Source organism: Cygnus atratus, chromosome 1, assembly GCF_013377495.2.
Source record: "Cygnus atratus isolate AKBS03 ecotype Queensland, Australia chromosome 1, CAtr_DNAZoo_HiC_assembly, whole genome shotgun sequence".
Taxonomy (NCBI): Eukaryota; Metazoa; Chordata; class Aves; order Anseriformes; family Anatidae; genus Cygnus; species Cygnus atratus.
This window is the reverse complement of record NC_066362.1, coordinates 47,365,996-47,388,390: the sequence shown is the minus strand read 5'-3', so window position 1 is coordinate 47,388,390 and position 22,395 is coordinate 47,365,996. Positions and strand designations below refer to the sequence as shown.

Here is a 22,395-nt window from a genome sequence, read left to right as displayed (position 1 = left end):
GGCAGAACATAAGCAGGTAGATTTAGATCGTGCTCAAGCTTTACTCTAGGTAAAGGCTTAAAGAAAAGAACCAAGCTGCTGTTGCACACTTAATTAGGATAAGCAGAAGGCAAAGAAAGTTTGAGATCTAAGGTGATTATGTGCTCGCTAAAATATAGCGCCGTCCAGTAACATAAGTAACAATGGCACTAGCATTAAATCAGTGACAGATATCCAAAGCAGTCTTGTAGTTAATGCCTCAACCCCCATTAGACAAAATTTTTAAAAGAAATAACAATTTCAGTACACACCTGGCTTTCCATCCACATCAAGGCATTTTATTGAGGTATAAACTTTGCAGAAGATGAGGTAACAATTTGCATAGGACTTACGCAAAATAACTTCACAATTAAAATTTACTTGGCATTAACTACAGCATGTGGAGAAAGACTGATGATTCCTGCTTGTTAGATTCTCCTCGATGCACGTTTCTGTTAATGCTAGTGATAGGACCACGGAAAAGGTACAGCAGTTGCATGAAAGCATTTTGCACCTGGCTGGTTTCACCAGCTACAACTCTTACAGCTTCTTTTCAATGGCTTGTAAAACAGAAAATGCTACAATTTTAAATAAGCTTGTCCAATTTAAGAAAGGAGATACTGACATTCTTGTCGCAATGACTGGGCAGGGTGGAGTTGTCTTTCTTAATAAGCTTTCTTAAGTTACTGGAATAAAAAGGCCCTGGTTGTCAAAATCAGTACTTTGGATTTGGCACTTGAATTTTACATCATCAGACTCATTAAGGCTAAAACATGCAAGTCTTAGTAAACATGCATTCTTGTGCTATTGAACACTCCTCCTTAAATACTTATATGAAAATAAGTATGTGCTTATTTCCTTAATTTCAGATTTTAAGAAACTCTATCAGTGTAGCTTTAGTGTAACTCCCTTGAAAGCCTGGGGAGAAGCCTGCAAATAAATTTCATTTTAGTCATGAAGAACATACAAAAAGTTTCTTACAAAAAGTTCAGTTTCTATTTGACATGTAGAACAGTCTTTGCAGGTGAATGTTAATATTCTAAGACCTAGTAACAATTCCTGCAGACAGTAAGAGTCTTGATACCATTAAAACTACACTATAAAATGTACACAAGCATATACAGAAAATTAACCAGAGAAACATCAGTTGTCCATTGAAAGTCATTTTCCTAAACCAATTCAAAAAGATTATCAAAATACAAAAACAGTTTAAAAAAACAGCCTGAGGTAAGAGTTAAATGCAAATGGCAATCTTTTTCTTAAAAAAATAGCTGTATTGAAATTCTAGTTACTTAGAAAGTTACTTACTGTCAATAAAAACTTTTACTAACAATTGTAAAGAGTATTTTGCCTAATACAAAAGTATATAAACATTGTACACAAAGTCAGAAAGTACAATACTGTACTTGCATTTAAAAATATATAGTTATGACAATTCAAACTTTACCATGCACACAGTTAATTGACTTTGGATTAGCTGCTACTGTTGTCCACAGAGCAGTCAGCTAATTCTGTGTGCTGCTGACTTTCAGCTGTGCTAGGATATACTTTACCATGTCCGTTTGCCTGAGTAAGTCGTTGGCTGTAAAACAAAATGTAGGCTTGAGCCTTGCATACTTCTTCCATAGTGCACATGTTGAGTTTCGAATCATTGCAGTGTACCCAAAATCCTAGAATGAAGGAAAACACCACAGAAACAAGCAAATAAAAACACATCATGACACTGATTGGAGGCAACTGCATTATACTTATTAATTAGTGCTTAGTCCCTTTCAACACGAGTTGCTTTGAAACAGTATACAGTTTCTGTTGATCTAGTATATCTGTCTTTAAGTATTAAAAGCCCACCTTAACTTCCTCAGATTTACAAGAGAGTTTATAGCCAGAACAAGTTGAACTAGCCAATACAAAAATTGGACTGTGTTGGTCTACAAAACTGAAATTCTCACCCCAGGCAGTTCAGCTACGAGCAACTCCCCTTTTAGTCTTGAGAGACAGTAAACTTACCAGATTAGAATTACCAACACCCCTCTCCCACACTTCTTAATTCACAACTGGTTCCTACCTCCTTCTGAATTGTAGCAGTAGGCAGTGTAGTGCCCTGAGCCAAATCCTTTCCCGTGATGCATTACTACAGCAGATAAATCGTAGATAAAGCAGTCAGGTAGGAGAGACTTGAGGGATTCTCTGCAGCAGTACGGCTCCATGTTCAGCATTTGATCAAAATTAACATGCACACCGATCTTTTCACGATGATTGCGTCCTGACCACCTGGAAAATTAAATCACATGAAAACTTTTATTTTTTCAAAAAAAAAAAACAATTCATAATGCTGTGTTCTTAAAAAGTTATCTTTGCTATTGTCTTTGTGCACAAAATAAATGTGAATTTGCATATTTTTTCCCCAGGCTTCCTTTTTCACTTCTCCTTTATTTCAAGACCTTTTGAACATGTCTGTGATGCCAACTATTCTCATCTTCTGAAAGATACGTCTTAAAATCTGACTGTAATGGTAAGTGGGAAGTATTTCCCACACATTATCTCTCATTGGTGTTTCCCACATACTCCAGACCATTTTCAATTTTCTTCCTATTCAGGACAGATTCTGTGCCAATGCCTGGAATAAGAGTTCACAGAGATGCAATCTTTACTTCCTTACTCTCAGGCTAATGCATTAAATTAAATGTACTTGGTTATATGATGGCTACGTGAGACATCTGACTGAATACAATCTCATTTTGTACATTAGTGAATATGAGTGTTCACTCTTGTTGAAGATAACACTATTTTTACCAAGAGTCCGCAGCAGGATTAATAAATTCTGATTGAAAAGAAGGATGAAATAATTTTACTATTAAAATAGTAAGTAGTTGGAATCCAAAAGGTCAATTCTCTACTTACACTGTATCTTATTGATATTTAAATTAAATAAGGAAAATAAGTTTCTATTTCTCATCATAGTAGTAAATGAAAATTAATCTGCTGTTGGAGAAGATTGATCCCAAACAACAGAAGAGCAGGACTAAATGGGTCAATTTGCAACACTGTTTGTTGTGGTAGTACTTACCTAAACCGTTTCAGGTGTAATCGGAGAACCTGAGGTAGTCGACACACCATAAGCTGCTTCTGAGCTTCTGTGAGTATAACTGGTTTAGAAGAAAACTTCCTGCGTTTTGCTGAGGCCAAACACACAGTTACATAATACAAATCTTGCTAATTAATAGCCTTGTATTTCATTCTAAGATTTAGCCACCGTATTTGCGTGAACCTAAATGGCTACTGAATGCATCTCCATAAAAAGAATACACTCAGAGATCCATTCTGCAAGGCTTCTTTTATGATTTTAGTGTGAAATACTTGGGGTCACTTAGGTTATTCTCCTAAATTAAAAAAATGGATAGGTTCTTCAGCTGGGAGTAGCAAGATCCCCATGAGTGTGTGATCAGACTTAAATTAAGAGAAGCATCACACGTTCAACCATTCTTTGAACAATTCCCCTTCTAGACAGTAATAGCTGCCAGTGACCACAGCAGGACATATGAAAGACTTTCCTTGTAATGCAACATACTTTTAAGACTCGTAGTATTTTACTTCTATGCTTTTACTGTCAATTTACATCATATTTTACACAGAGAACATATGTATGAGTACATACTGCCTTTACTCACTGTTGCACTGATCACATGCATATATCTTCCCTTCCAAAGCTTCAGTTTCTGTAAACTTGGCCAGCATTTCTGTCAGCAGACAGGGGTACTGAGATGCCATCTCCTTGCCGCTGCAGTGGTACCTCTCAGGAAACTCCAGTGACAGGTCCCAGAAAGGTTCTATGGTATTTGATTTATTGTCACAGGCAAGACACGTAACCTGTAAAACAATATTTCACAAATTGCTTACACTCAGAAGCTTACTCTGCTAAAAATGCACCATAACAATGAAACTCTAAGTGTGTGTGTGTGTGTGTGTGTATATATATATATATATATATACACACACACACGCACACACACATTCTTTTCCTAGAGATAACAGATGCAAACAAAGGACAGAGTCATCTAAGAAAATAAATGATGCACCTAATTTCTTTTCTCTGAAGCAGCATGTCCAATAGTGTTACCACAAATGGCTAAGTGTTCCTATGTTTTACTGAGAAACAAAAGAAGTGTCGAAATGGTCTGTCTGGCACTGTCCAAGAGAAATCAGCTGGTAGAATCACACGAATCTTTTCTCTAAAAAGAAATACTCCAAAACAAAAATTTATATGAAAGAAAGAAACTATAACTTGGGTTAATTAAAAAAAAAAAAACAGCTGGGGGTTTTAAAGTCATATCCTTCTTACTTTGTAAGTCTTCCAGGGAAGCCTGGATTAGGAAGCACACTTCTTCAAAGAAAAATTAACAGGTAAAAATAAGTTATTTCTTCTTTCAGTAAGTGGATCCATCGTCACACTAGGGAAAGGACAAGCAGTAAGACAACATAAATAAAATATCAAGAAGTGAAGTGAGTTAACCTCAAAAATGCAGATAATTCAGATGGGGAAAATTAATCTATGAAAACATTCAATATTTAGGAAAGTAAGTTAAAAGCAGCAGCTCTTCTAAGCTAGAACGGCAACATACTAGGATTTGATTTGCAATACAATCTTCTAAAAGCCAGCTTGAGCTGCTAATAGAAGAGCATCACATCATTTTATTCTTCCTCCAATGGACCTTCACCTTTCTATGATCCACGTGAATGAGTAATTTCTATGAGTAGTTGAAGCTACTACTACTGCGCGGTAGTGAAACTCCGTATAGACTATAACAAACATAGTTCATAAAGGTTATAAAGAAATATCAGTAAATCTTAAGTGTGAGAGACTAAAAAGATCCCCTTCATTTGTTCAATGCAATCATCAAAGTACAATACAATCCTTAAGGAGTAGTTATAGAAGTTTTCTATTGTTAGGAATGCATTAATTGGCTTCAAAGCTGCTCTTGACCACCAGCTCAAGCAGCTCTAACCTCACTGCTATAGAAAATATGCCTTCTGAAAAACTCCACGTCAAGCTGGATTTTTATTGAGCTCAGACAGATAGATAGCTTTGACAAAACTTCCATAAGCACCCAACACGCTCCCAACTCTTCCCAACAATTGAACTTTCCCACGGAGGACTACAGGAACTCAAAGTTTTCGTATCAGGCCCGCTGTCAAGATAGCTGTTATTTATCAGCTCAGAATAACAGTTGGGTGCGATGAAACAACACCACTCCTGTTCTATAGTAAGTGGAATATCAATGGCATATGCAAGTTTGCAACCACAAGGGCAAACAATTGCCAAACACCATCGCTATAAGCATGCTTCCTACTTCAGGAAACACCACAAGCTGCTTGGAACAACTAATGCAAAAACGTAGTAATAAAGGAATGGAGATCCACGAGGGATTCAAATATCATCGTTACGCAGGCATGTCTCAATGCTGCTGCCTGACGTATATTCAGGGTAGGTCTCTTCAGTTAGGTTAGTAAGCTTACACGAATGTGAAGATGCACTGCTGGGGTTGAGAGCTCCTTTATTTCCCTGTGGAGATTTGCTGTTACATAATTATTCACCCTGCTTTGCTACTTCATGACCATTTACATCAAGGCAAATCTGTTACCTTATGGTACCCTCCTTCTAAGCTGTTCTTGTGAGCAATTCTTTATTTAATACATCTATTAGCTACAACAGCTATATAACGCATATATCCAATCTATGCATTAGTTTCCTAATGCACATGGACGTTTGTGTACAGGCACACGTGTTTAGCACCCGAGTTAGGAAAGCTGTTAGTTGCTTTAACTTCTAAGAAAACCTCTCTGTCTTGTTCTTAGAAAACAAAACTTTGAACTTACATGGCAGAAAAGAGGAGAATCTTCCGTTTTAATTTACACTGACAGGAGCTTCTTTTGTAAGCGCTAACATCTGGCAACGTTTCAAAGCCACAAACTATTAGTAATTCAGAGCTGGAATCTAGACTTGGAGACAAAATGATATGTTTGGCCACAGTTCAAACTAACTCCAGCATAAACACAGAATGACTAATAGATTTCTGCTGTACAAATGGGTGATTTAGTTGAGCCAAAAGTTTGTTTGATTGACAAGTTACTCAAGCAAGATTTTGTTGAACTTGAATGCACACTGAAGATTAATGGGCTTAGGATGAAGTACACACACGAACAAAGAATGGATCATTTTAACAAGCTCTGAGGTTTTAAATTTAGCATGCCACGTTAATAACCTAGGTTATTTTAAGATCCTCTTTCCCGACTAGTTAATAAATGCTATCCCAAAGTAAAAAAGACATGTAATTGGTTCAGCTTCCAAATTTTGCTCCTCAGAAAAGAGAAGCTGATGCAACAGTATTGCTTCTCATCCCCTTGTGCAACGGTGAGCAAAGCTGATTTGTGTTGGCTGACTTCTATACTGATGCAGAGCTGCACTTATTTCCTCAAATGCAAGACACTCCTCCCCGCCTCAGCCCTGCAGAGCTGAACTGTTAGGAGTTATCTGCGATTTGCAAATTCGCAAACAGCCAAGTACCCCGAAAGTATTTGAATAAACATACACCCAACCCTGCCAGCCATTGTGCAATAACTGCTCCTGTACACACACACACTCACTGGTAAATGAGATGTAAATAGAGGCTGGAACAAAGATCAGAACTATTTTTCTTAGCCAGGCCTGGTGCAACAAGGAGGAGGATCCTTCCCTCCTGTGGAAGCCACCTGCGCCAGTCCTCTGGCGATGCTCCATCACTTCTGCTCCTGTTCCGGCGGGACCCCTTTATCTCACGCTCCACCAGCATTCACGCAGCACAACCCACGTTTTCTTTTTTCATTAAAAGTGTTAAAACTGTATAAACTGCAGGAAAGTAGGTTGAACCAGAAGAAAGTTAAAAAAAATAAAAAACAAAGAAAAATATGAACTCAAAGAGCTGGCAAAATCTTTTTGCATCTGTCCAACAACTTTTCTTGGTGTGAGCATTCGTGAGAGTAAAAGGGAAGTGAGTTTGCTTACTTTTCATTACTATATTTTACAAACTCAGAGTTTAATTCCACCTCTCTGCTACTTTCAGTAATTGCTATTTTAGGAAGTCTTAATGTTGTCATTGTAACAAACTCCAGGAGAAGCTTCCATTTAGAGCAAAGAAAGTGAACTACTGTTTTTAGCCAGCTGAAATCCCTACTTTATGCTCTGCCCCAACCGTCCTCTCCCTCCTCGTAATGCGGGCACTATATACAATTGTTCGGTTAAAGCTCAGCATTCAATCATGGGCCAAAGGCCAGACTGAAAAGAGCTGGATCAGATTGCTTGATTCAAGCTAAGCATGGAGGCCACTCAGACAAGCATCACTGAGCCCGCAATAATTTGATGGACAGCCACTGCCCCGGATGGCATTCGGCCTAAATGCAACCAAAGGAAATAGTTAACAGATTGCTGCAGCAGGAGCCAACTCTGCTTTGCTTATGGTCCCTACAACACTTGCACGGAAGAAAGGCAACTGTTACCATCCCTGCTCTACCCGCAGTAAGATGGACAGCCCCATTTCCGGGCTTTCACCCCTACTGAAGTTTTCACTACAGAGGAAACATCCAGACGAAAAGCAACGCAATGTTTCCGCAGCAAAGTAATCGAAGGGGGGTTGATTTCTAGCAGGCTGCTGTAACGCGACCTCCACCAGCACAGCCACTCGCTATTTCCTCGGTTACAGAGATAACCCAACCTTGCAGTGCTGACTACACCGTCATCAAAACAATCTGTATTTAACAGCATAACACAAGCCAAGCTACAGCAAACCACGGTCTGTGATTCAATGGCTCCTTAGAGATTAACTTAAAAAGTCACCTTCGTCTAGCTGGAAAGCAACTGACAATCCCCTTCTGATTCCGGCAGCAGAGAGAAGCAGACTACGTATAAGGAAATACAGAAGTCAGCGTGTTCCAGAGATCAGAATACAAAAACCAGCCCACAGGTCGTGGATTGGTTTAAGTGTAAACGCTCCTATTATCGACCTGAAGTTCTCAGAGCCTTTAACAGATTATTCAGTGTGAGACTTCACACCCAGCACTGCGGGACAGGCACCCTCGGGCTCTCCCCCAGACCTTAATTCCCAGCACGGCCCCCAGAACCCCAGGGCTTCAAACAGCCCGAAGACTGCTCATTTCCCCTTTTCTCAGCCAATTCGTCCTGAAGTACACCAGTTGAGCAAGTAAATGGAGCAAGACTTGCACAGAGAGGCTGTGCCTTTTGAAACTTCAAACGTAATTTACATTTGTTAGAACCGACCTCACTCTCTGGGCCCCTGCGCATTCATTTCCCTGAGCACTGCAGACTGCTCTTCCCCAGCGCTTAGCAGGGGAGTTTTGCTCCCATTCCCTCTTAAACGTAGTCAGCCGGTTATCGAACGGTTCCTGTTTGGTTTTAAGGGTGTCTGGAGATAGCGAAAGCCAGTTCCAACGAGGTGTTGCGATATTTAAAGGGTAATTACTGGGGAAGGAGACTCGTTATCAAAGACAGGTTTGTCCTAAAAAGCCTTCTAAGAAGACACGGTAACTGCTCACAGCTTTATTGTAAAGCAAACTCAGGAGCAAAGCCAACGCTCTTCACTTTCACTGCTGTGTTTGCTGCTGCTGCAACAGAAATCCAGGCCAAGAGCTTTTTTTTTTGAGGCACCAAACTCAAAGGCAATGGAATCCTCACAGCAGACTTTCAAAACCCATACCCAAACAACATGGTTTCAAAAGAGCCCCTCATCCCTCAAAAAAAAAAGATCTTAAAATTACAGTGGCTAGCTATCTTTCATCATTTACTTTAAATTTGGGGTTATTCAACAGCATAACGTAGGGAAATCAACAACTGTTGGCTGCTTTGCAACGCGTGCCAGTTCAGTGAAACACTGCAACCACAATTCAACATCAATTTTCTTCATTGAATTGGGTACCCAAGCAGCTCTCACACAAATCCTATTTTCCTCCCTCCCTTACTGGGTCTTTCTGAGCCACAGGGAATATCGGCTGCTATTCTACTTCTGCTCGTCTCGAATCCGGAGTTATCCCCGCCGACACTGAAAGAACAGAGGGAGCTGGCTGATGGCACTGCGAGGCTGCTCCCCACCTTGGGAAGGTCCTGGCAAGGTCCTGGCAACTGGGGGAGGTCCCCGAGGATGGGAAGAAAGCAAGTGTCACTCCTGTCTTCAGGGAGGAGGGCCTGGGGAACCGCAGGCCACTCACTGTCACCTTCATCTGTGGGAAGGCCGAGAGAACAAGTATTCCTGGAAAACGTTTCCCAATGTACTAAGGGATAAGATGATTAGGAACTGCCAGCGTGGATTTATGATGGGAAAATCACGCCTGACCAACCTGACAGCTTTCTGCAGTCAGACGGCTAGTCCAAGACAGTGGAGAAGAGGTGATGTTGTCTATTTTGACTACAGCAAAGCTTTCACCCTGTAGTGTGAAAACCATTCCTTGCTTAATGTTGGGGAAAAAAATGAAATAAGCATACTTTAAAAACTGTTGCATACTATGCTAATTAGCTGGGACCATTACAAAAAAACTCAGAGAGATGGTGGCTAATCTACTTCAGTTCCTGAAGCATACATCAAAGAGCTGTGGATCAGTTCATGAGGTCAGTTTACCCCTGGCACATAACTTCACAGTGAGCTCTTCTCCTCATTTTCCACCCAAGGACAGGAGAGAATGGGTATCCTTTCCTCCACAAGAGTACAAGCATGGAGGGATGGAAAATAACTGGTATTTTAATAGACATACTGGCATCTCCTTGCAGTCCTGGGGGGCTGAGGAACGGGCCACTGCTTCAGCAGATCTGCATCTGAAAGCATGGGTTTACAAGATGAAGGCTCCTTTGCCCAAGAAGTACCACAGTACGATTTTCTCCAGGCAACCACTGGAGGAAGACTAGCATGTAAAAAAAGGAAAGAAGAGAGGGGAAAGGTTTTGTAGCTGTATCTTAAGTAGCCACAGTATCTAGGGGAAGTGAAGTTTCACAATCAATAACGCAAAGCAAAAATCTCTAATCCTACAAAGGATATTGGAGTCAATAAAGTCGATAAACAAGCCAAGAGGCAATCCAATTGTCTACACACATGCTATTCTGGGAGTTACTCATTACCTAGTTTTGTATTCCATAAAGAAGTAAAAGAAGTCGTAGGTGGGGAAGACTTATTTTGGATCAGCTCAGAACTTTAAAAAAGAAACAAACAGAAACTCATCTAAAAGCTGTAATTTTGACATCACCTAAAGCTTTTTCTGGTTATCAGAAAGAAACCTGAGCAAGATTCTCACACATCCCATTTCCTCCTTTCTTCACCCTGCATTCTGCACGGAGTTACAGCGCTGAAGCAGGCAGCCATTCCTGTGGCAACAGGCTGATGGCAAACTCCGGATCATGGCTTCCCTTCAGGCTAAGGCAGAGCACCCACGAGAAGGACCGTGTTTTATCGCACACGTGAAAGTAACGCAAAACCTAAGTAAACAGACAGCTTATCTGCATTGTAAGCGATCCTCTGTGTACCGTATCAAGAGCAGTTCCCGAGGTTTAAAGGTCAAGTAGACTGACTTCAGCGCACATGAGTATCTCACAGAATCAAATATCTTTAACTAATACTTGCGGTACTAATGGGCAGTAAGTATAACAACTTCTCTGTGATCCTAAAATGGAAGGCAACCGCCGCACAGGAACCAGCTTCTCAACTCCCCTTATTCACTGACTGAAGATGTAATTTCAAAATATTCTAAAGTCCCACCCTATTTTTTGAATAAAGGCAGCGGGCTACAGTTCCAGCTAACTTCTACAGAGAAATTGTAATACTGTTGCAGCTTGTAGGTAGGCTGGGTTAAGCACTTAGGGACAAAGAGTACATCCCTTAAAGCGTTAGCATTGTCAAAGACAGGGCGATAGTACCACTTCTGTTCAAAAATCCCTTCTGTTCAAACGTTAGTGAGACTGGACTGGAACAGAGGAGCAAGAGAGATCACAACAGGAACCTTAGGAGGTGAAGTACTGGACACCACCCGTGGAAACTGCCTCAGGAGCCGGGGAGACATCACAGCAGGTAACAGCCTCGTGCACTTCCTCCTGTTCTGCTCGCACTAGGCGTTGTGAAGTTCACCGGGGCTGTATTTTGCATACAGATACTGACCAGCTGGGGTAAAAGCACTGAGCTGTAGTCACAGCATAGCCTGAATGCGTTCAGTTCTTTTTCAGGCTCACTTGATGACACTTGAGTGAATTCTCACTGTTCCCCTCCCTAGTTTCAGGAAGGTGGGAGGGTTTCTAGCCACAAGCCTCTTCACATAAAGCTAAAAACAAGTGAAAGAAGTGGTGCTAGCGAAGTAACGTGTCTTCCGAGCCTTCAAAATTCTTGCAGAAAATCACTCCTATACGAAGGCTTGGAATGCAAAGCAAACCGTGACAGTATACTTAGGCAATTACTTTCTTTTCCTATCGAAGTTACTATTTTGGAGAGGATTGTGATTTTCAAACAAAAAAAACTGTAGTGATAGGATATTAAAGACTCTTCTACCAGCACAACCCTTAGCCCAGAGATGTTAACTGCCCTGAGAAAACTAAATATGCCAACAGAAGTGCTCTTACGCTGGGCCAAACACACGGTAGAGGACGATCTACCCATTCTACCCTCTGCTCCTCTTGTAATGTGGTTAGGTTTTTTGATGCATTCAACAGAAATCAGCATTTGTTGGTTCAGACAGTTCTCGGACGTTTGTACACACACACACACACAGTTGGGATGTGCCTAAGAGTATGTGGACACACTGAAGTACTTAGCGGGAAGCCATGAAGAAGAAAACAAAAATAATAATAAAAAAAAGAGCAGCCGTAAAAAGAGGAAAACAACCATTGCCTCCACCCTATAAATTTGATTCCTGTGTCGACAGAGCCTTCTATATCTTTGTGTTGTAACGGAAACGATTAGTATCATTGTACATAGCACCACAGCAGACAATTACTCTGTAGTAATGAATCTCAAATTCAACCTATTTACTGAAATAATACAAATGATTCCTTGCTCGGCATCCATTGCAAAAAACAGTTGCCATTTATACAAGATTAACACCTTTTCTCTAGTACCACCATAACCAACTAGATACTTGAAATCGTAAATTCTTTATTACTGCTTATCAGTTGATGCTTAATGGCAGTCAGATGTTTATCAGTAGCTTCAGGAATGTGCTTTATAATACCAAATTTATAACTTTTATGTTAATCAGGTGACTCTTCTACTGAAATTTTTAGGAGTACTCAAATGACCTTTCTTCTAAAATTGTATATACTACACCCTTCCCATCCTTCCCTGGTAATTACAAATTTATTAACCTTTGAAGCGTGCTGATCATCGACCGGTATAAATTCATAACTACAAATCATTACACATCTTAAAATCATCATAAAAACATACCTGACTTAATAGCTGTCCATGAAAAATGTTGTTAACCACATTCAAAACCTGTTTTATAAGTTTTCTTTGAGAAGCAGGGATGAGAGCTGGGTATCTGGTCCCCGTAGTCTCCAGTTCCTGCTGCACTTTATCCAACAGTTCACATAGGAATTCCTGAGCATCTTGTTGGGCATATCCTCTGAAGGCTGGAATTAGTCTCCACACAGAATGAAGCATAGCAAATGGAGACACGAGCGCCCATTTGCCAGACCACATCACTTGAAACAGAGTATGCAGCTCGTGACAAAGAGAAATATGCTTTGAACTGGGCTCCCTGGGCTGAATAAGTTCCATATTTCTACTTTTTGATGCTCCTCCACTTAATCCAGAGGATAAACTAGACCGCCTTGCAGAAGATGATCCCTTTCCTTTCTCTTGGTTCTCATTCACTTGTAACGTTGAGGCAGTTATTGAAGGGTGTTTAGATGAAGATCTGGTTTTACCACTGGCTGCTGTTGCCAGCAGTTCCTGAGTTTGGTTGAGATCAAGCTTTAAAAAGCACTCTCGAAAAATAAGTAAGTGACTTAATACCTGCAGGATAGAGTTCATATAGCACGTATTTCCCAGGTTTCTCAGTCCTGTTACTCCTGGAGTCACCGTGGGCCTTCGTTTAATTGGGGAGTCACTTATTTTTTTCAATCTTACTTCATCTGAGGTATACGTTTCTTTCAACTCTGCCACAGATTCCACGTTCTGTGATGCTTTTTGCATGCAGGGTGCTGTTTCTGAGGACATTCTAATCTGGTTTTGTAAACGAGAACTCTTTCTTGGGGGCATCTTTTCCATCTCTTCTTTCAACTGGCGCTTTCGTTCTTGTCTTCTCCTTCTAGCTTTGTCCCTTCTTTCCTCCTCCTCTTCCCAACGCTTTTCTTCCTCCAAAATCTTTTTTCCACTAGGCGTCAACTGAAACCAGGATCTGAATACCTTGCCCATGAACGCGCGCCTCCTGTGCCACAGCGCTGTGAACATGCGATCCTGATTCCGAAGCAAGGCTTGGGCACCGTCATGCGCAAGGTAGGAGTCATCACTTGCCGCCATCGAACGCAAAGTCCTCCCGCTACGAGTAGTGCACTCATAGTTCTGACTCTTGATTGCACTTAATGTACTTCGCAACAGCTTTAAATCTCCCGTTGCGTTATCATTAAGAACATAATCGTCACAGAGATAACAGAAAACATACAGCTCATTTACTTCCAATGCCACTGGGTGACCGTTCTCCTGAAAGTGCTTTAGTGCATGTTCTTCGATGTATCTTCCGCAGGCCACGTGCGAGCAGCTGAGGCATGCCCACACGGATTCGGTGGTATTGCAGTCCACGCAGTGCCATTTCTGAGGATTCAGAATGGAGTGATCCTGGGCCAGTCGCAGACGTCCTATGTGCTTACACTTATCCATCGTTAAAACTGAAATTGCAGAGAGACGCTAGCACAACACATCGTCCAAGCTATCTTCTGTCCATGATACTTCAATCTGCAACTAAAAAAAAAATGTTTTAAGTTGCAGTGCACAAATACCCAGCTGTATCACTTTGGAATATTGACAGCCATCAAACTATTACTTGAGGTCAGGACCATGATCTCCATCCAACCAAGTCCCACCAAACGCATAATGGCAGGCAGTTACCTGGACTCACAATCAGCGTTACCATCGGCAGTCTGAACACCACTGTCCATATTTCCAGTACTTTCTGGCCCAGGACTGAAGCATGCTGGCCTCTTTTAGTTTTTGTTTGATTTTTCCCCTCAAAGAAGCACTGATCAAGTTAAAATACACCATTCTAGAATTTGGATAGAAACACAATTTAAAATGTTTCTATTAATTATATCCCTAAGCACACAGGTGCAGGAGTGCAAGGTTCACTTAAATTTATGATGTTTACACAGTATGACCAGTTTAGACAAATGAGACTTTGTATAACTCAAGCCCTTAATTAAGCCACACCCTTAATTAAATCACTGCACCTTTGTGCTCAGACAAGCCCATTGTACCAGTGCTTTCTACAACAACATACTTTCAGATATGTATATTTTAACATGTTATCCTAGCACCACTGGGGAAAAAAAAAAAAAAAAAGAAACGAAAAAAAAAGGGTGACTGGGAAAAGCAGACTTTGATTTCTTCATAAGAGAGAAATACTATTAGGTATCTAGCTCAATTTGCTGAAAACCTTATTTAAAAAATTGCAGTTTCAACACTTTTCTAATCCATATCTTCAAAAAAATCACTTCCAAAATTTGGCTAACACCAGCTTACATCCTTTTACAAGTTTATGTGGCAGCATTTATTTGTTCAAAGCTGCTGTATTAGCTCTCTCCTGTAAGGTGCATTTACCTAAACCAAATAGGCAGGCTCTGACTAACAGACTTAAAGAGACGGTGATTCAGTCTTTGTTTTTGCCATCTTTCTTTAGACCTTACAATCTGGTTTGAGAGACACCATCTGGAGACGGATGATGTGTCAGGAAGCGATTATGTTTGATCTGGAGCGTTTGTGCCCACCATGTCACTGACTAGGAAGGCTAAATAGCACACAGCACCAACCACATCATGCGCGGTACTTGCCAGATGAAACAGTTGCTTCACCTGAGGAGGACCAAGCGCTTGTGAAACACGCAGGTTACACCAAGCAAGACCTACGTTTTGCCATTACAAATACATACTGTGGACCTTGCCTAGGCTGTACAATGTCCAGGACTCGAGGCTTCACAGACGAGTAAGCCAAGCTACAAAAAAATTAAGTGATTTAGCCAGCTCTGGATAGAATCCAAAGGTCTCATTTCCAGCTATCCTTCAATACGCTAGTATTTCTCCACTGTTATAGTCCTGAAATGCACAAGAATAGGTTAACTGAGTTAGGAAAATGTCCATGATAGAACAGGCACTATACTGGGGGAATCCTAGCATCTGACGACATGACTACTAAGGAAGGCAAGCAGGTGAAGAAGCAGCAGCTGGATAGGAAAGTACCTTCATTTTTCATCTGGTAACTGGATGAAATCTGTAGTTAAAAGATTTAACAAAAAATGACTTTGATTGGTTAATTGTCCTGTGGCCAATGCCTTTTAAGATGTTCTGATACAATTACCGAAGAGCTGTAACAACTCTGAGCACAAAACCAGCACCCAGCACTGCATGCCTTGTCTCATCACTCATCATACAGAAAAGGCTGAGCTACCTCTAGTGAAACTAGTGAAGTGTACACAGTTTTACACGTTCGTCATTCCCATTCAATTTATTTGAGAGCTGTTGCCAGTCCGTACTAACTGCAGGGAAGAATTTCAGGCGCTGTGGCCTCTGGGTACCCACCCAGTACTTCCCAGACTAAGCACCAACCCTGGCGTAGTACGGGAGGTCAAGATCTCTTGAGTGCCACGGTCAACAGATCACAAAAATAATAGCTGCTGAAGGTTTTCAGCTTGCTAGCATCCACAACATTCATTCCTTCTAAAAGGCAGTCTATTCACAGGCTGCTAATGAGATTCTTTTACAAATGTCCATACTACGTTTCTATTTAATCCTGTTATAAATAAGACCACTAATTTTACCCCATGTCTTCTCCCACAACTTTCCCCCAACAAAGCTGAGCTTCTCTAACACTGATATCTGTAATATGAGGAACTTACATAAATCTCAGAGTTGTCATGTATGTTAAATCCTCCTGGAATACTAGAGAAATTCTTACATAAAGTCTGCTGCGATGATTAAAAATGGTTGACAGAACTCGAAGAGAAAAGATTCATCCATATGTTTTCAGGCTAACCAAGACAGACCCTCCTGCAAAATATATTAGTAGCAGTCCTTCCCAGAAGGCAACCGAACTAAATTCCCCCAGGGCTGTTGGATACAGCAATACCGTCAGTCAGCGAGTCTGACAGATCAACCCTTTCTGATTTTCTTACTTTTAAAGACACTCCGTACCTTATTTTCCTTTTTTTTTTTTCATAGTATTATATTGTATTTTTTTTCCCTGTTTGAAAAAAAAAAAAAAAAAAAGCATCGAGAGCGATACTACTTACATGGCTGAATTTCAGCATATATTGGACAGAGGACAGAAGCAGCCTGCCGATTTCAGGATGAGCGCTGCGTAAACCAGGGTTGTGCAACCAAGCTCTTAATGCGAAAGCAACAGGATTCTACGAAAGCGCAAGACCGACGCCTTGAAGAGAAAAGCCTAAAAGCCCTTGCCCCCCGCCAGCAGCCAAGCCAGCACAACATCTTCCCACCTCCGCCAATGCACGGAGAAAGGAGCCGGGCTGGGAGGGGGAGGAACCAGCCTGGCATGGGAGAAGACAGTTTCTTTGAAGAACATGTAAAGAAAGCAAAATGCAGTTTGGTCAGAGACACAAATATCTGAAAAGACAGCAAAAAAACTAATAGTGCCAAATCAAGACCAGGAAAACTTCAGCTCAACGTCGGGCAGCACACTGACGGCATGAATGTTTTAAGATGTGGAACACTAAAACACTAAATCAAGCAGGAAAATTTATTAACTTAGAACAAATAATTTACACAATAGACTAGGTCGGGGAAAAAACAGGATCAAAGTAACAGATAATGGTGGAAATATCATAAAAAATACTGGATCTTGATTGCCACACCTAGCAGAAAACTGCAGCTGGGGTAAAACAGTAAATGCTACACTATTAAAATTCTCTAAAGAAAGTTATTCAGCACCAGCCTGTGCATTCTTTTCTCCCAAGGCTCAGTTCTCTGCACACACACAAAGAAATTGTGAATTAATTGACCAGCACTCCAGAGATCAAGCCCCCCTGTGCTCTTAGCACAGACCCGAGAAGCAGCAGTAAGCAAGATAACAAGCACCAACATACAGAATAGCGCGGCTGAAAGGAGCAAGCTGCCTGGGAAAATATGGACATACAAGTCTCCTTGCGCCAAAATTTCACTAGCGCAGAATATATACAGAATATGGTATTTATTTTCACTGAAGCACGCCGATAAGGCTGAGACACGGTTATTTCTTTAGCTAGTTTTACTGAATGATGGCTGACAAACTAAACTTCGGGGTAACTTATTAGCTGAAAAAGTACTCGATGCTAAAAAAAAAAAAAAAAAGAAATCAAAAGTCAACAACATAGATGTTTTTCTTCCATCTGGGTTACTTGTAAACAAGAGATTCATTTTCACAGCTGTTAAATTGAAAATTATAACTCAGATAGAAACAAAAGGATATCTTTTTTAGTCACTACTTTTGTAATTAGTCGCTCGGCTCATAGGGAAAAAATCAAACAGTATCTCACGCGTTAGACTCCAGTACGTAGTTTTACTGATGTATTCACATGCATGGGTGGATGCTCGTGCGTATGTATGTATATGTGCATGTGCGATTAATGTTCCGGCTCTTCAATCAGGTGGCAGTTTACCAACCGATTTTCACCGGGCTCAGTACCTGTTTAACACCTGCACCAAGAGCAAACACGGGTACCTCAAGAACTGAAAGTTTTAGATAACGAGCACGTTATTAACTCGAAGCCAGCCGTCCTGCTTCCTTAGGACAGATCTTTTTTCCAGTCAACCCAACAAAACACCGCTGGGCATAACTTCACGCTGCAATGCGGTCCTGTAGGAGCGAGACCCAAAGCTCTCACAGCACTTCGAAAAGAAGCTTTGTGGATGATTTCCCATTTTAGTAGCATAGCCTTCGCCCAGCAGCGCGCAGCCTCCTTTCTCTGAAGCCATACAGGTCTTCGCTTAACGCTTAGAATAAACTTTTTGTTCCCTTTCGGCCACCCTGTGCGTACCACCGCCCAGACGCGGACCCCCACCGGCACGGCGCCCCGTTGAAGCCCGGCGAACAACACCACGCTTCCTGCAGCCGAGCCGCGGGGGCACCGGGCACCGGGGCACGGGCGGCAGCCGGAGCAGCCCCGCGTCCCTCGGCGCTGCCTTCGCCGCTCCCCGCTGACAGCTCCGCCGACCCAGCCGCTCCGCCTGCCCGCGCCCCTCGGCTCCCCGCGACCACCGGCGGGCAGCTCCCCCTAAACCGGGACACGGCCCCGCGCCGCGCCCGCCTCGCCCCACCGCCTGCCCCGCTCGGCACCGAGCCGCCGGCGCCCGCCCGTGCCCGGGGAAGGGCTGCTGCCGCCCCCGGCTCCTCGCCCCCCGCCGGCCGCCCCGAGGCACCCGCACGCACCCGTCACCCGCCGCTGCCGCCATCTTGCACGCCCCGAGCCGCGGCCGCCTCGCCCCGGCCCCTCGGCGACGTCAGCGCCGAGCCGAGGCCGCCCCCCGCTTCCCTCCCTCCCTCCCTCCCCGCGGGGATCCCCGCTCCGCCCCGGGCCGGGCCCCACCGCCCCCACACGCCCCCCGCCGTGGAGTTTCCGAGCCGCCGCCGGCTCGCTGGGGCGGGTGTCAGCTCTGCGCCGAAGAGCAGAGCGAGCCTTGTGTTGTGGGGAGAGCTGCGTGGGGGAATAAACTCTTGGCGAAAGCTCACTGGGCTGGTCTATACACGTACACACTTTGCATGCGCGCTCAAGCGGCTTTGCTCGTGCTTTGTGTGAATGTGCCCCAAAAGATGGTGCAGTGGGCTTCGGAGCAGGCTCGGGGCGAGCGTGGTGTCCCACGAGCCCCCAGGACAAACGGGGCATGGCCACGAGCACCGAAGGCCCTCTCCTCAGCCCCCCGTGTCCACCAGGATCTTTCCCTACAGCAGCAAGATTTCGCGCATCTGCCTCTGCGCTTCTGCTCGTGTCATCATGGAAAATGCGCTTTGGTGTAAAATGTGTGGTGAAATATCTCGGCCCTGGCTGTCTCCGCTCCCCTCCAGTTGTGGGGCTCAGCCCTCGCTGCTTGCAGGGCGGCTGCCGGGGTACAGGCAGCAGGATGCAGCTGAGCGATGCAGTTCGGTTTTCCTTCAGGGTCACTTTATTGTGGTGCTCTCAGAAGCCCTCAGGGTATGAAAAAGTAAACTCACCAAGCTTCTCGCTCATGATTTCAATATGTTTCTAGCCTCTAATGTGAGGAATGATGTTGCCTACTCAAAACGTGAAAATCAACTGCTTGTGTACAGTGGATGTATTTACACATCCTTGGGTGTTTTTAAGACAACTTTCACTACTTCCAAATAGCTATCACATGTATTTTTGTCAAGTTACTACTCACGTCTTTACCAGTAGTGTTTTTTCCTTCAGTCCTAGCTGGGAAACTAGCTTTCCCACCATGATGCATCGCTCTTGCCTCTCTCACTCGGTATCCCTGTCCAGCCCTGGCTGCATGTCTGTCTGTCAGCTAAGTGGTCTTGGCATGGACTCGATGTGACCCCCGAGCTGCCTCAGCCCCATGCCCCAGCACACTGCTGCAGTGCTGCCCTCTGCTCATGTGGTGAGCTCAAGGTGAGGCTCGGGGCACTTCAGGATATCCCAAGCCCCATTTTCCTTGGGTGTCTGATGGGGTCTTTGATCCTGAAATGCTCGTGGGAAGGCCAGCAGTAAGAGCAGAACACGGTGGCTCCACAACATGGATGTTAAGCCCACTGCAGGGCCAAGGGTTAACTCATTCAGGCACAGCCCGAGGCCTTGCAACCAACCTCCTTTATGCCCTGAATGGCCCCTTTTACCGGCCATTCCCAAAGTCCCTCAAAGAACCTTCAGAAATTCATTTTCATTTAAGCTGGTTTTTATATCTTGGCAACCTATCGCTGTCCCCAGTGTACAGTGTTACCTCTTTCCCCTCCACCAGACAGTGCCTATCTTCCAAAAATCCCATTCTACTGATAACAGAGATTTGCCGTGCCCACTGTCTCTGCAGTATCTGATTTTACGTAGAGCAGATGAAGAGAAAATAAAGTTCCTCCTTTCTTTTTCTTTCCTTTTCTCTTTTTTTTTTCTCCCCAGCAGTTCCCCACGTTAATTGGACAACACTTCAGTTGATTCTCACTAAGCAACTCCTATTGGGGCAGGGCAGCCTTCAATCTCTCTTCCTGCATGCTGGCTAATCCATTGCAAATTGTTGATTTGGGATTGGGATTTGGCTCCAACCAAGCAGGTAAATCACTGAATTGCTATGTGCTGCTCTTACCTGATCTGTACTGCTTCACGTATGCCTTTAGTGACACCCCACTTATTTTTTTTGACCTTCCTTTAGCCTTTCTCACATTTATTCTGCTAAGGTAATGGCCACATTAAAAACATTCAAGGCTGATAAGAGAATGCCAGATCCTCAGGGACATATACAAGACTTTTCACCATCCAGATTATTGAGACAGCCAGAAATTGATTTCCTAAAAGTAATTTAATTTTAAATTCATTGGGTATTTATGAAAATGGATGCCAGATATATGTGATACGGTCAAGAAGCAAACAAATGTAATAAATCCTTAAAAGTAATGTAACCTCATGTCTTCCTATCACATAGAAAAACATTCTCTGGAGGGGAGAACACAGCTTCTGACAAAATGTTAAAACCTTTCTAATACAGCAAAGACTTGTAATGTATTTTTAAATGTCCCCTAGCATTATGTTTATATATACATATATATATATACACAGCGTGTGTGCACTTACTGAAAAAATATTTACTTAGTCCGCTTGACAGATGAAGACATCATGCTGTTCTGAATGAAGCATCTGAACTTCTATAAATGCCTGAAATTTAAAATGAAATGAAAAGTGAGCTTTAAACAAAAAGTGAGCTTTAAACAAATATGGAGCAACCTTTTGCTCTTGTTGATATGAGCACCGATGCTGCTTTGCACTGTAATGGCATTCAGGGAAGCCACTGGACCACCACTACTTGCCCCAGGACTGTTCTGAATTTGAGAAGCTCCTATGTGACATTTCTATTCCTGGAGAGCCTGTCATCTTCTCTGAAGTGTGAGACAATAGTTAAGGAATATTGGTCATCAGAAAATTTGTTCTTTCACTTTTATGACAGTACAGACATGTCCCATGCAGACATAAGCAGATGGGACTGATGGTATGGAGTTAATTGCACATCTGAGGCACAGAAAATAGATGGGACGAGGGGCGGAATAATAAATCACGAAATTACATAGACTGATATGAGCAGCTTGATGGTTTCCAGTTCAGCTCTAGATGATAAATAGAAACCTTTTTTTTTTTTTTTTTTCTAAAACAGTGGGATCATTTAAAAACTGTACATAAAAAGGGGAATCTTGGTGAGCTCATCTAAAAGCTTGATACATATATGTACCAATATTTACACTGTTTGGGAATATTTGCATACTTACCTTCATGCAACGTCTGCACTGGGCGTTTGTTGTGTTGCAATATTCTGCAATACAAACAAAATGCTTTAAGTTGTGTATAAACAGATTCAGGGCTCAGAGAGGAATTCTGTGTGCGTGAGACCCTGAGGATAACACAGGATTTTCTCCAGCATCTGTGAAACTTGGGCTGCAGTTCAGTTTGAGATGAAGACACACACGTACATACAAGCTGGGTGTTTTAATTCCCATCAGAGTCAGTGGGGCTTGAATCGGCTACATCTGAGGTACTTCTGATGTGCGAGGCATTCAAACTGGGCTGGCCAGTTTGGCACATGGCCCACAGGACTGTGGTGCCCCTCTGGAGCAGCAGCTGGAGACAAGACAGGATGGCTGACAGCCCCTCAGATGGCACTGGCTGACAGGACAGATGAACTAGAGATCTCTTTAGGCAAACTCTAGGCAGACAGCTGATGATTATTTAAATGAATCAGTCTCCCCAGCCCAGCTCCCTCAGTAATAATGGGTGCCTTATGCTTAGGCAACCGAGTCCTGCCCATAGTCTGTGTGGGGGTACTTAAATTTGGGTGTCTGCCTTGTGCACTGGATCCCACCTCTACTCACCTCACTGAATTTGGGTTGGGCCCAAAAGTAGAAGATGCATTTTGCAAATGCATATTTTTCTTAAATGGGATGA

At 42.8% G+C, this 22,395-nt stretch overlaps 1 protein-coding gene across 5 annotated transcripts; it reads right to left on the bottom strand.

Moving 5' to 3' along the window:
- Positions 1-295: 295 nt before the first annotated feature.
- On the bottom strand, positions 296-18,769 carry USP44 (ubiquitin specific peptidase 44). Of its 5 annotated transcripts, none has more exons than XM_035551555.1 (6): positions 18,669-18,769; positions 12,480-13,994; positions 3,687-3,885; positions 3,086-3,194; positions 2,084-2,289; positions 296-1,688 (listed from the first exon to the last, which is right to left on the bottom strand). In XM_035551555.1, exons 2-6 carry the CDS (start codon positions 13,911-13,913, stop codon positions 1,492-1,494), a joined length of 2,145 nt encoding a protein of 714 aa, XP_035407448.1. In that variant the 5' UTR covers positions 13,914-13,994; positions 18,669-18,769; the 3' UTR covers positions 296-1,491. The 5 variants fall into 5 exon arrangements, with proteins under 5 accessions (XP_035407448.1, XP_035407452.1, XP_035407454.1 ...); XM_035551559.2 differs by having other exon boundaries at positions 3,086-3,164; positions 18,669-18,752; XM_035551561.2 differs by having other exon boundaries at positions 3,086-3,152; positions 18,669-18,752.
- Positions 18,770-22,395: the final 3,626 nt, after the last annotated feature.

What these genes read in the sequence shown, in the direction of transcription:
- USP44 (XM_035551555.1), bottom strand. Translation starts at nt 13,913, where the DNA reads ATGGATAAGTGTAAGCACATAGGACGTCTGCGACTGGCCCAGGATCAC. An exon ending in TGCATGTGATCAGTGCAACA is followed by an intron (nt 3,195 to 3,686) that starts GTGAGTAAAGGC and finishes GTTTGGCCTCAG; the next exon opens with CAAAACGCAGGAAGTTTTCT. An exon ending in CTGCTACAATTCAGAAGGAG is followed by an intron (nt 1,689 to 2,083) that starts GTAGGAACCAGT and finishes CCTTCATTCTAG; the next exon opens with GATTTTGGGTACACTGCAAT.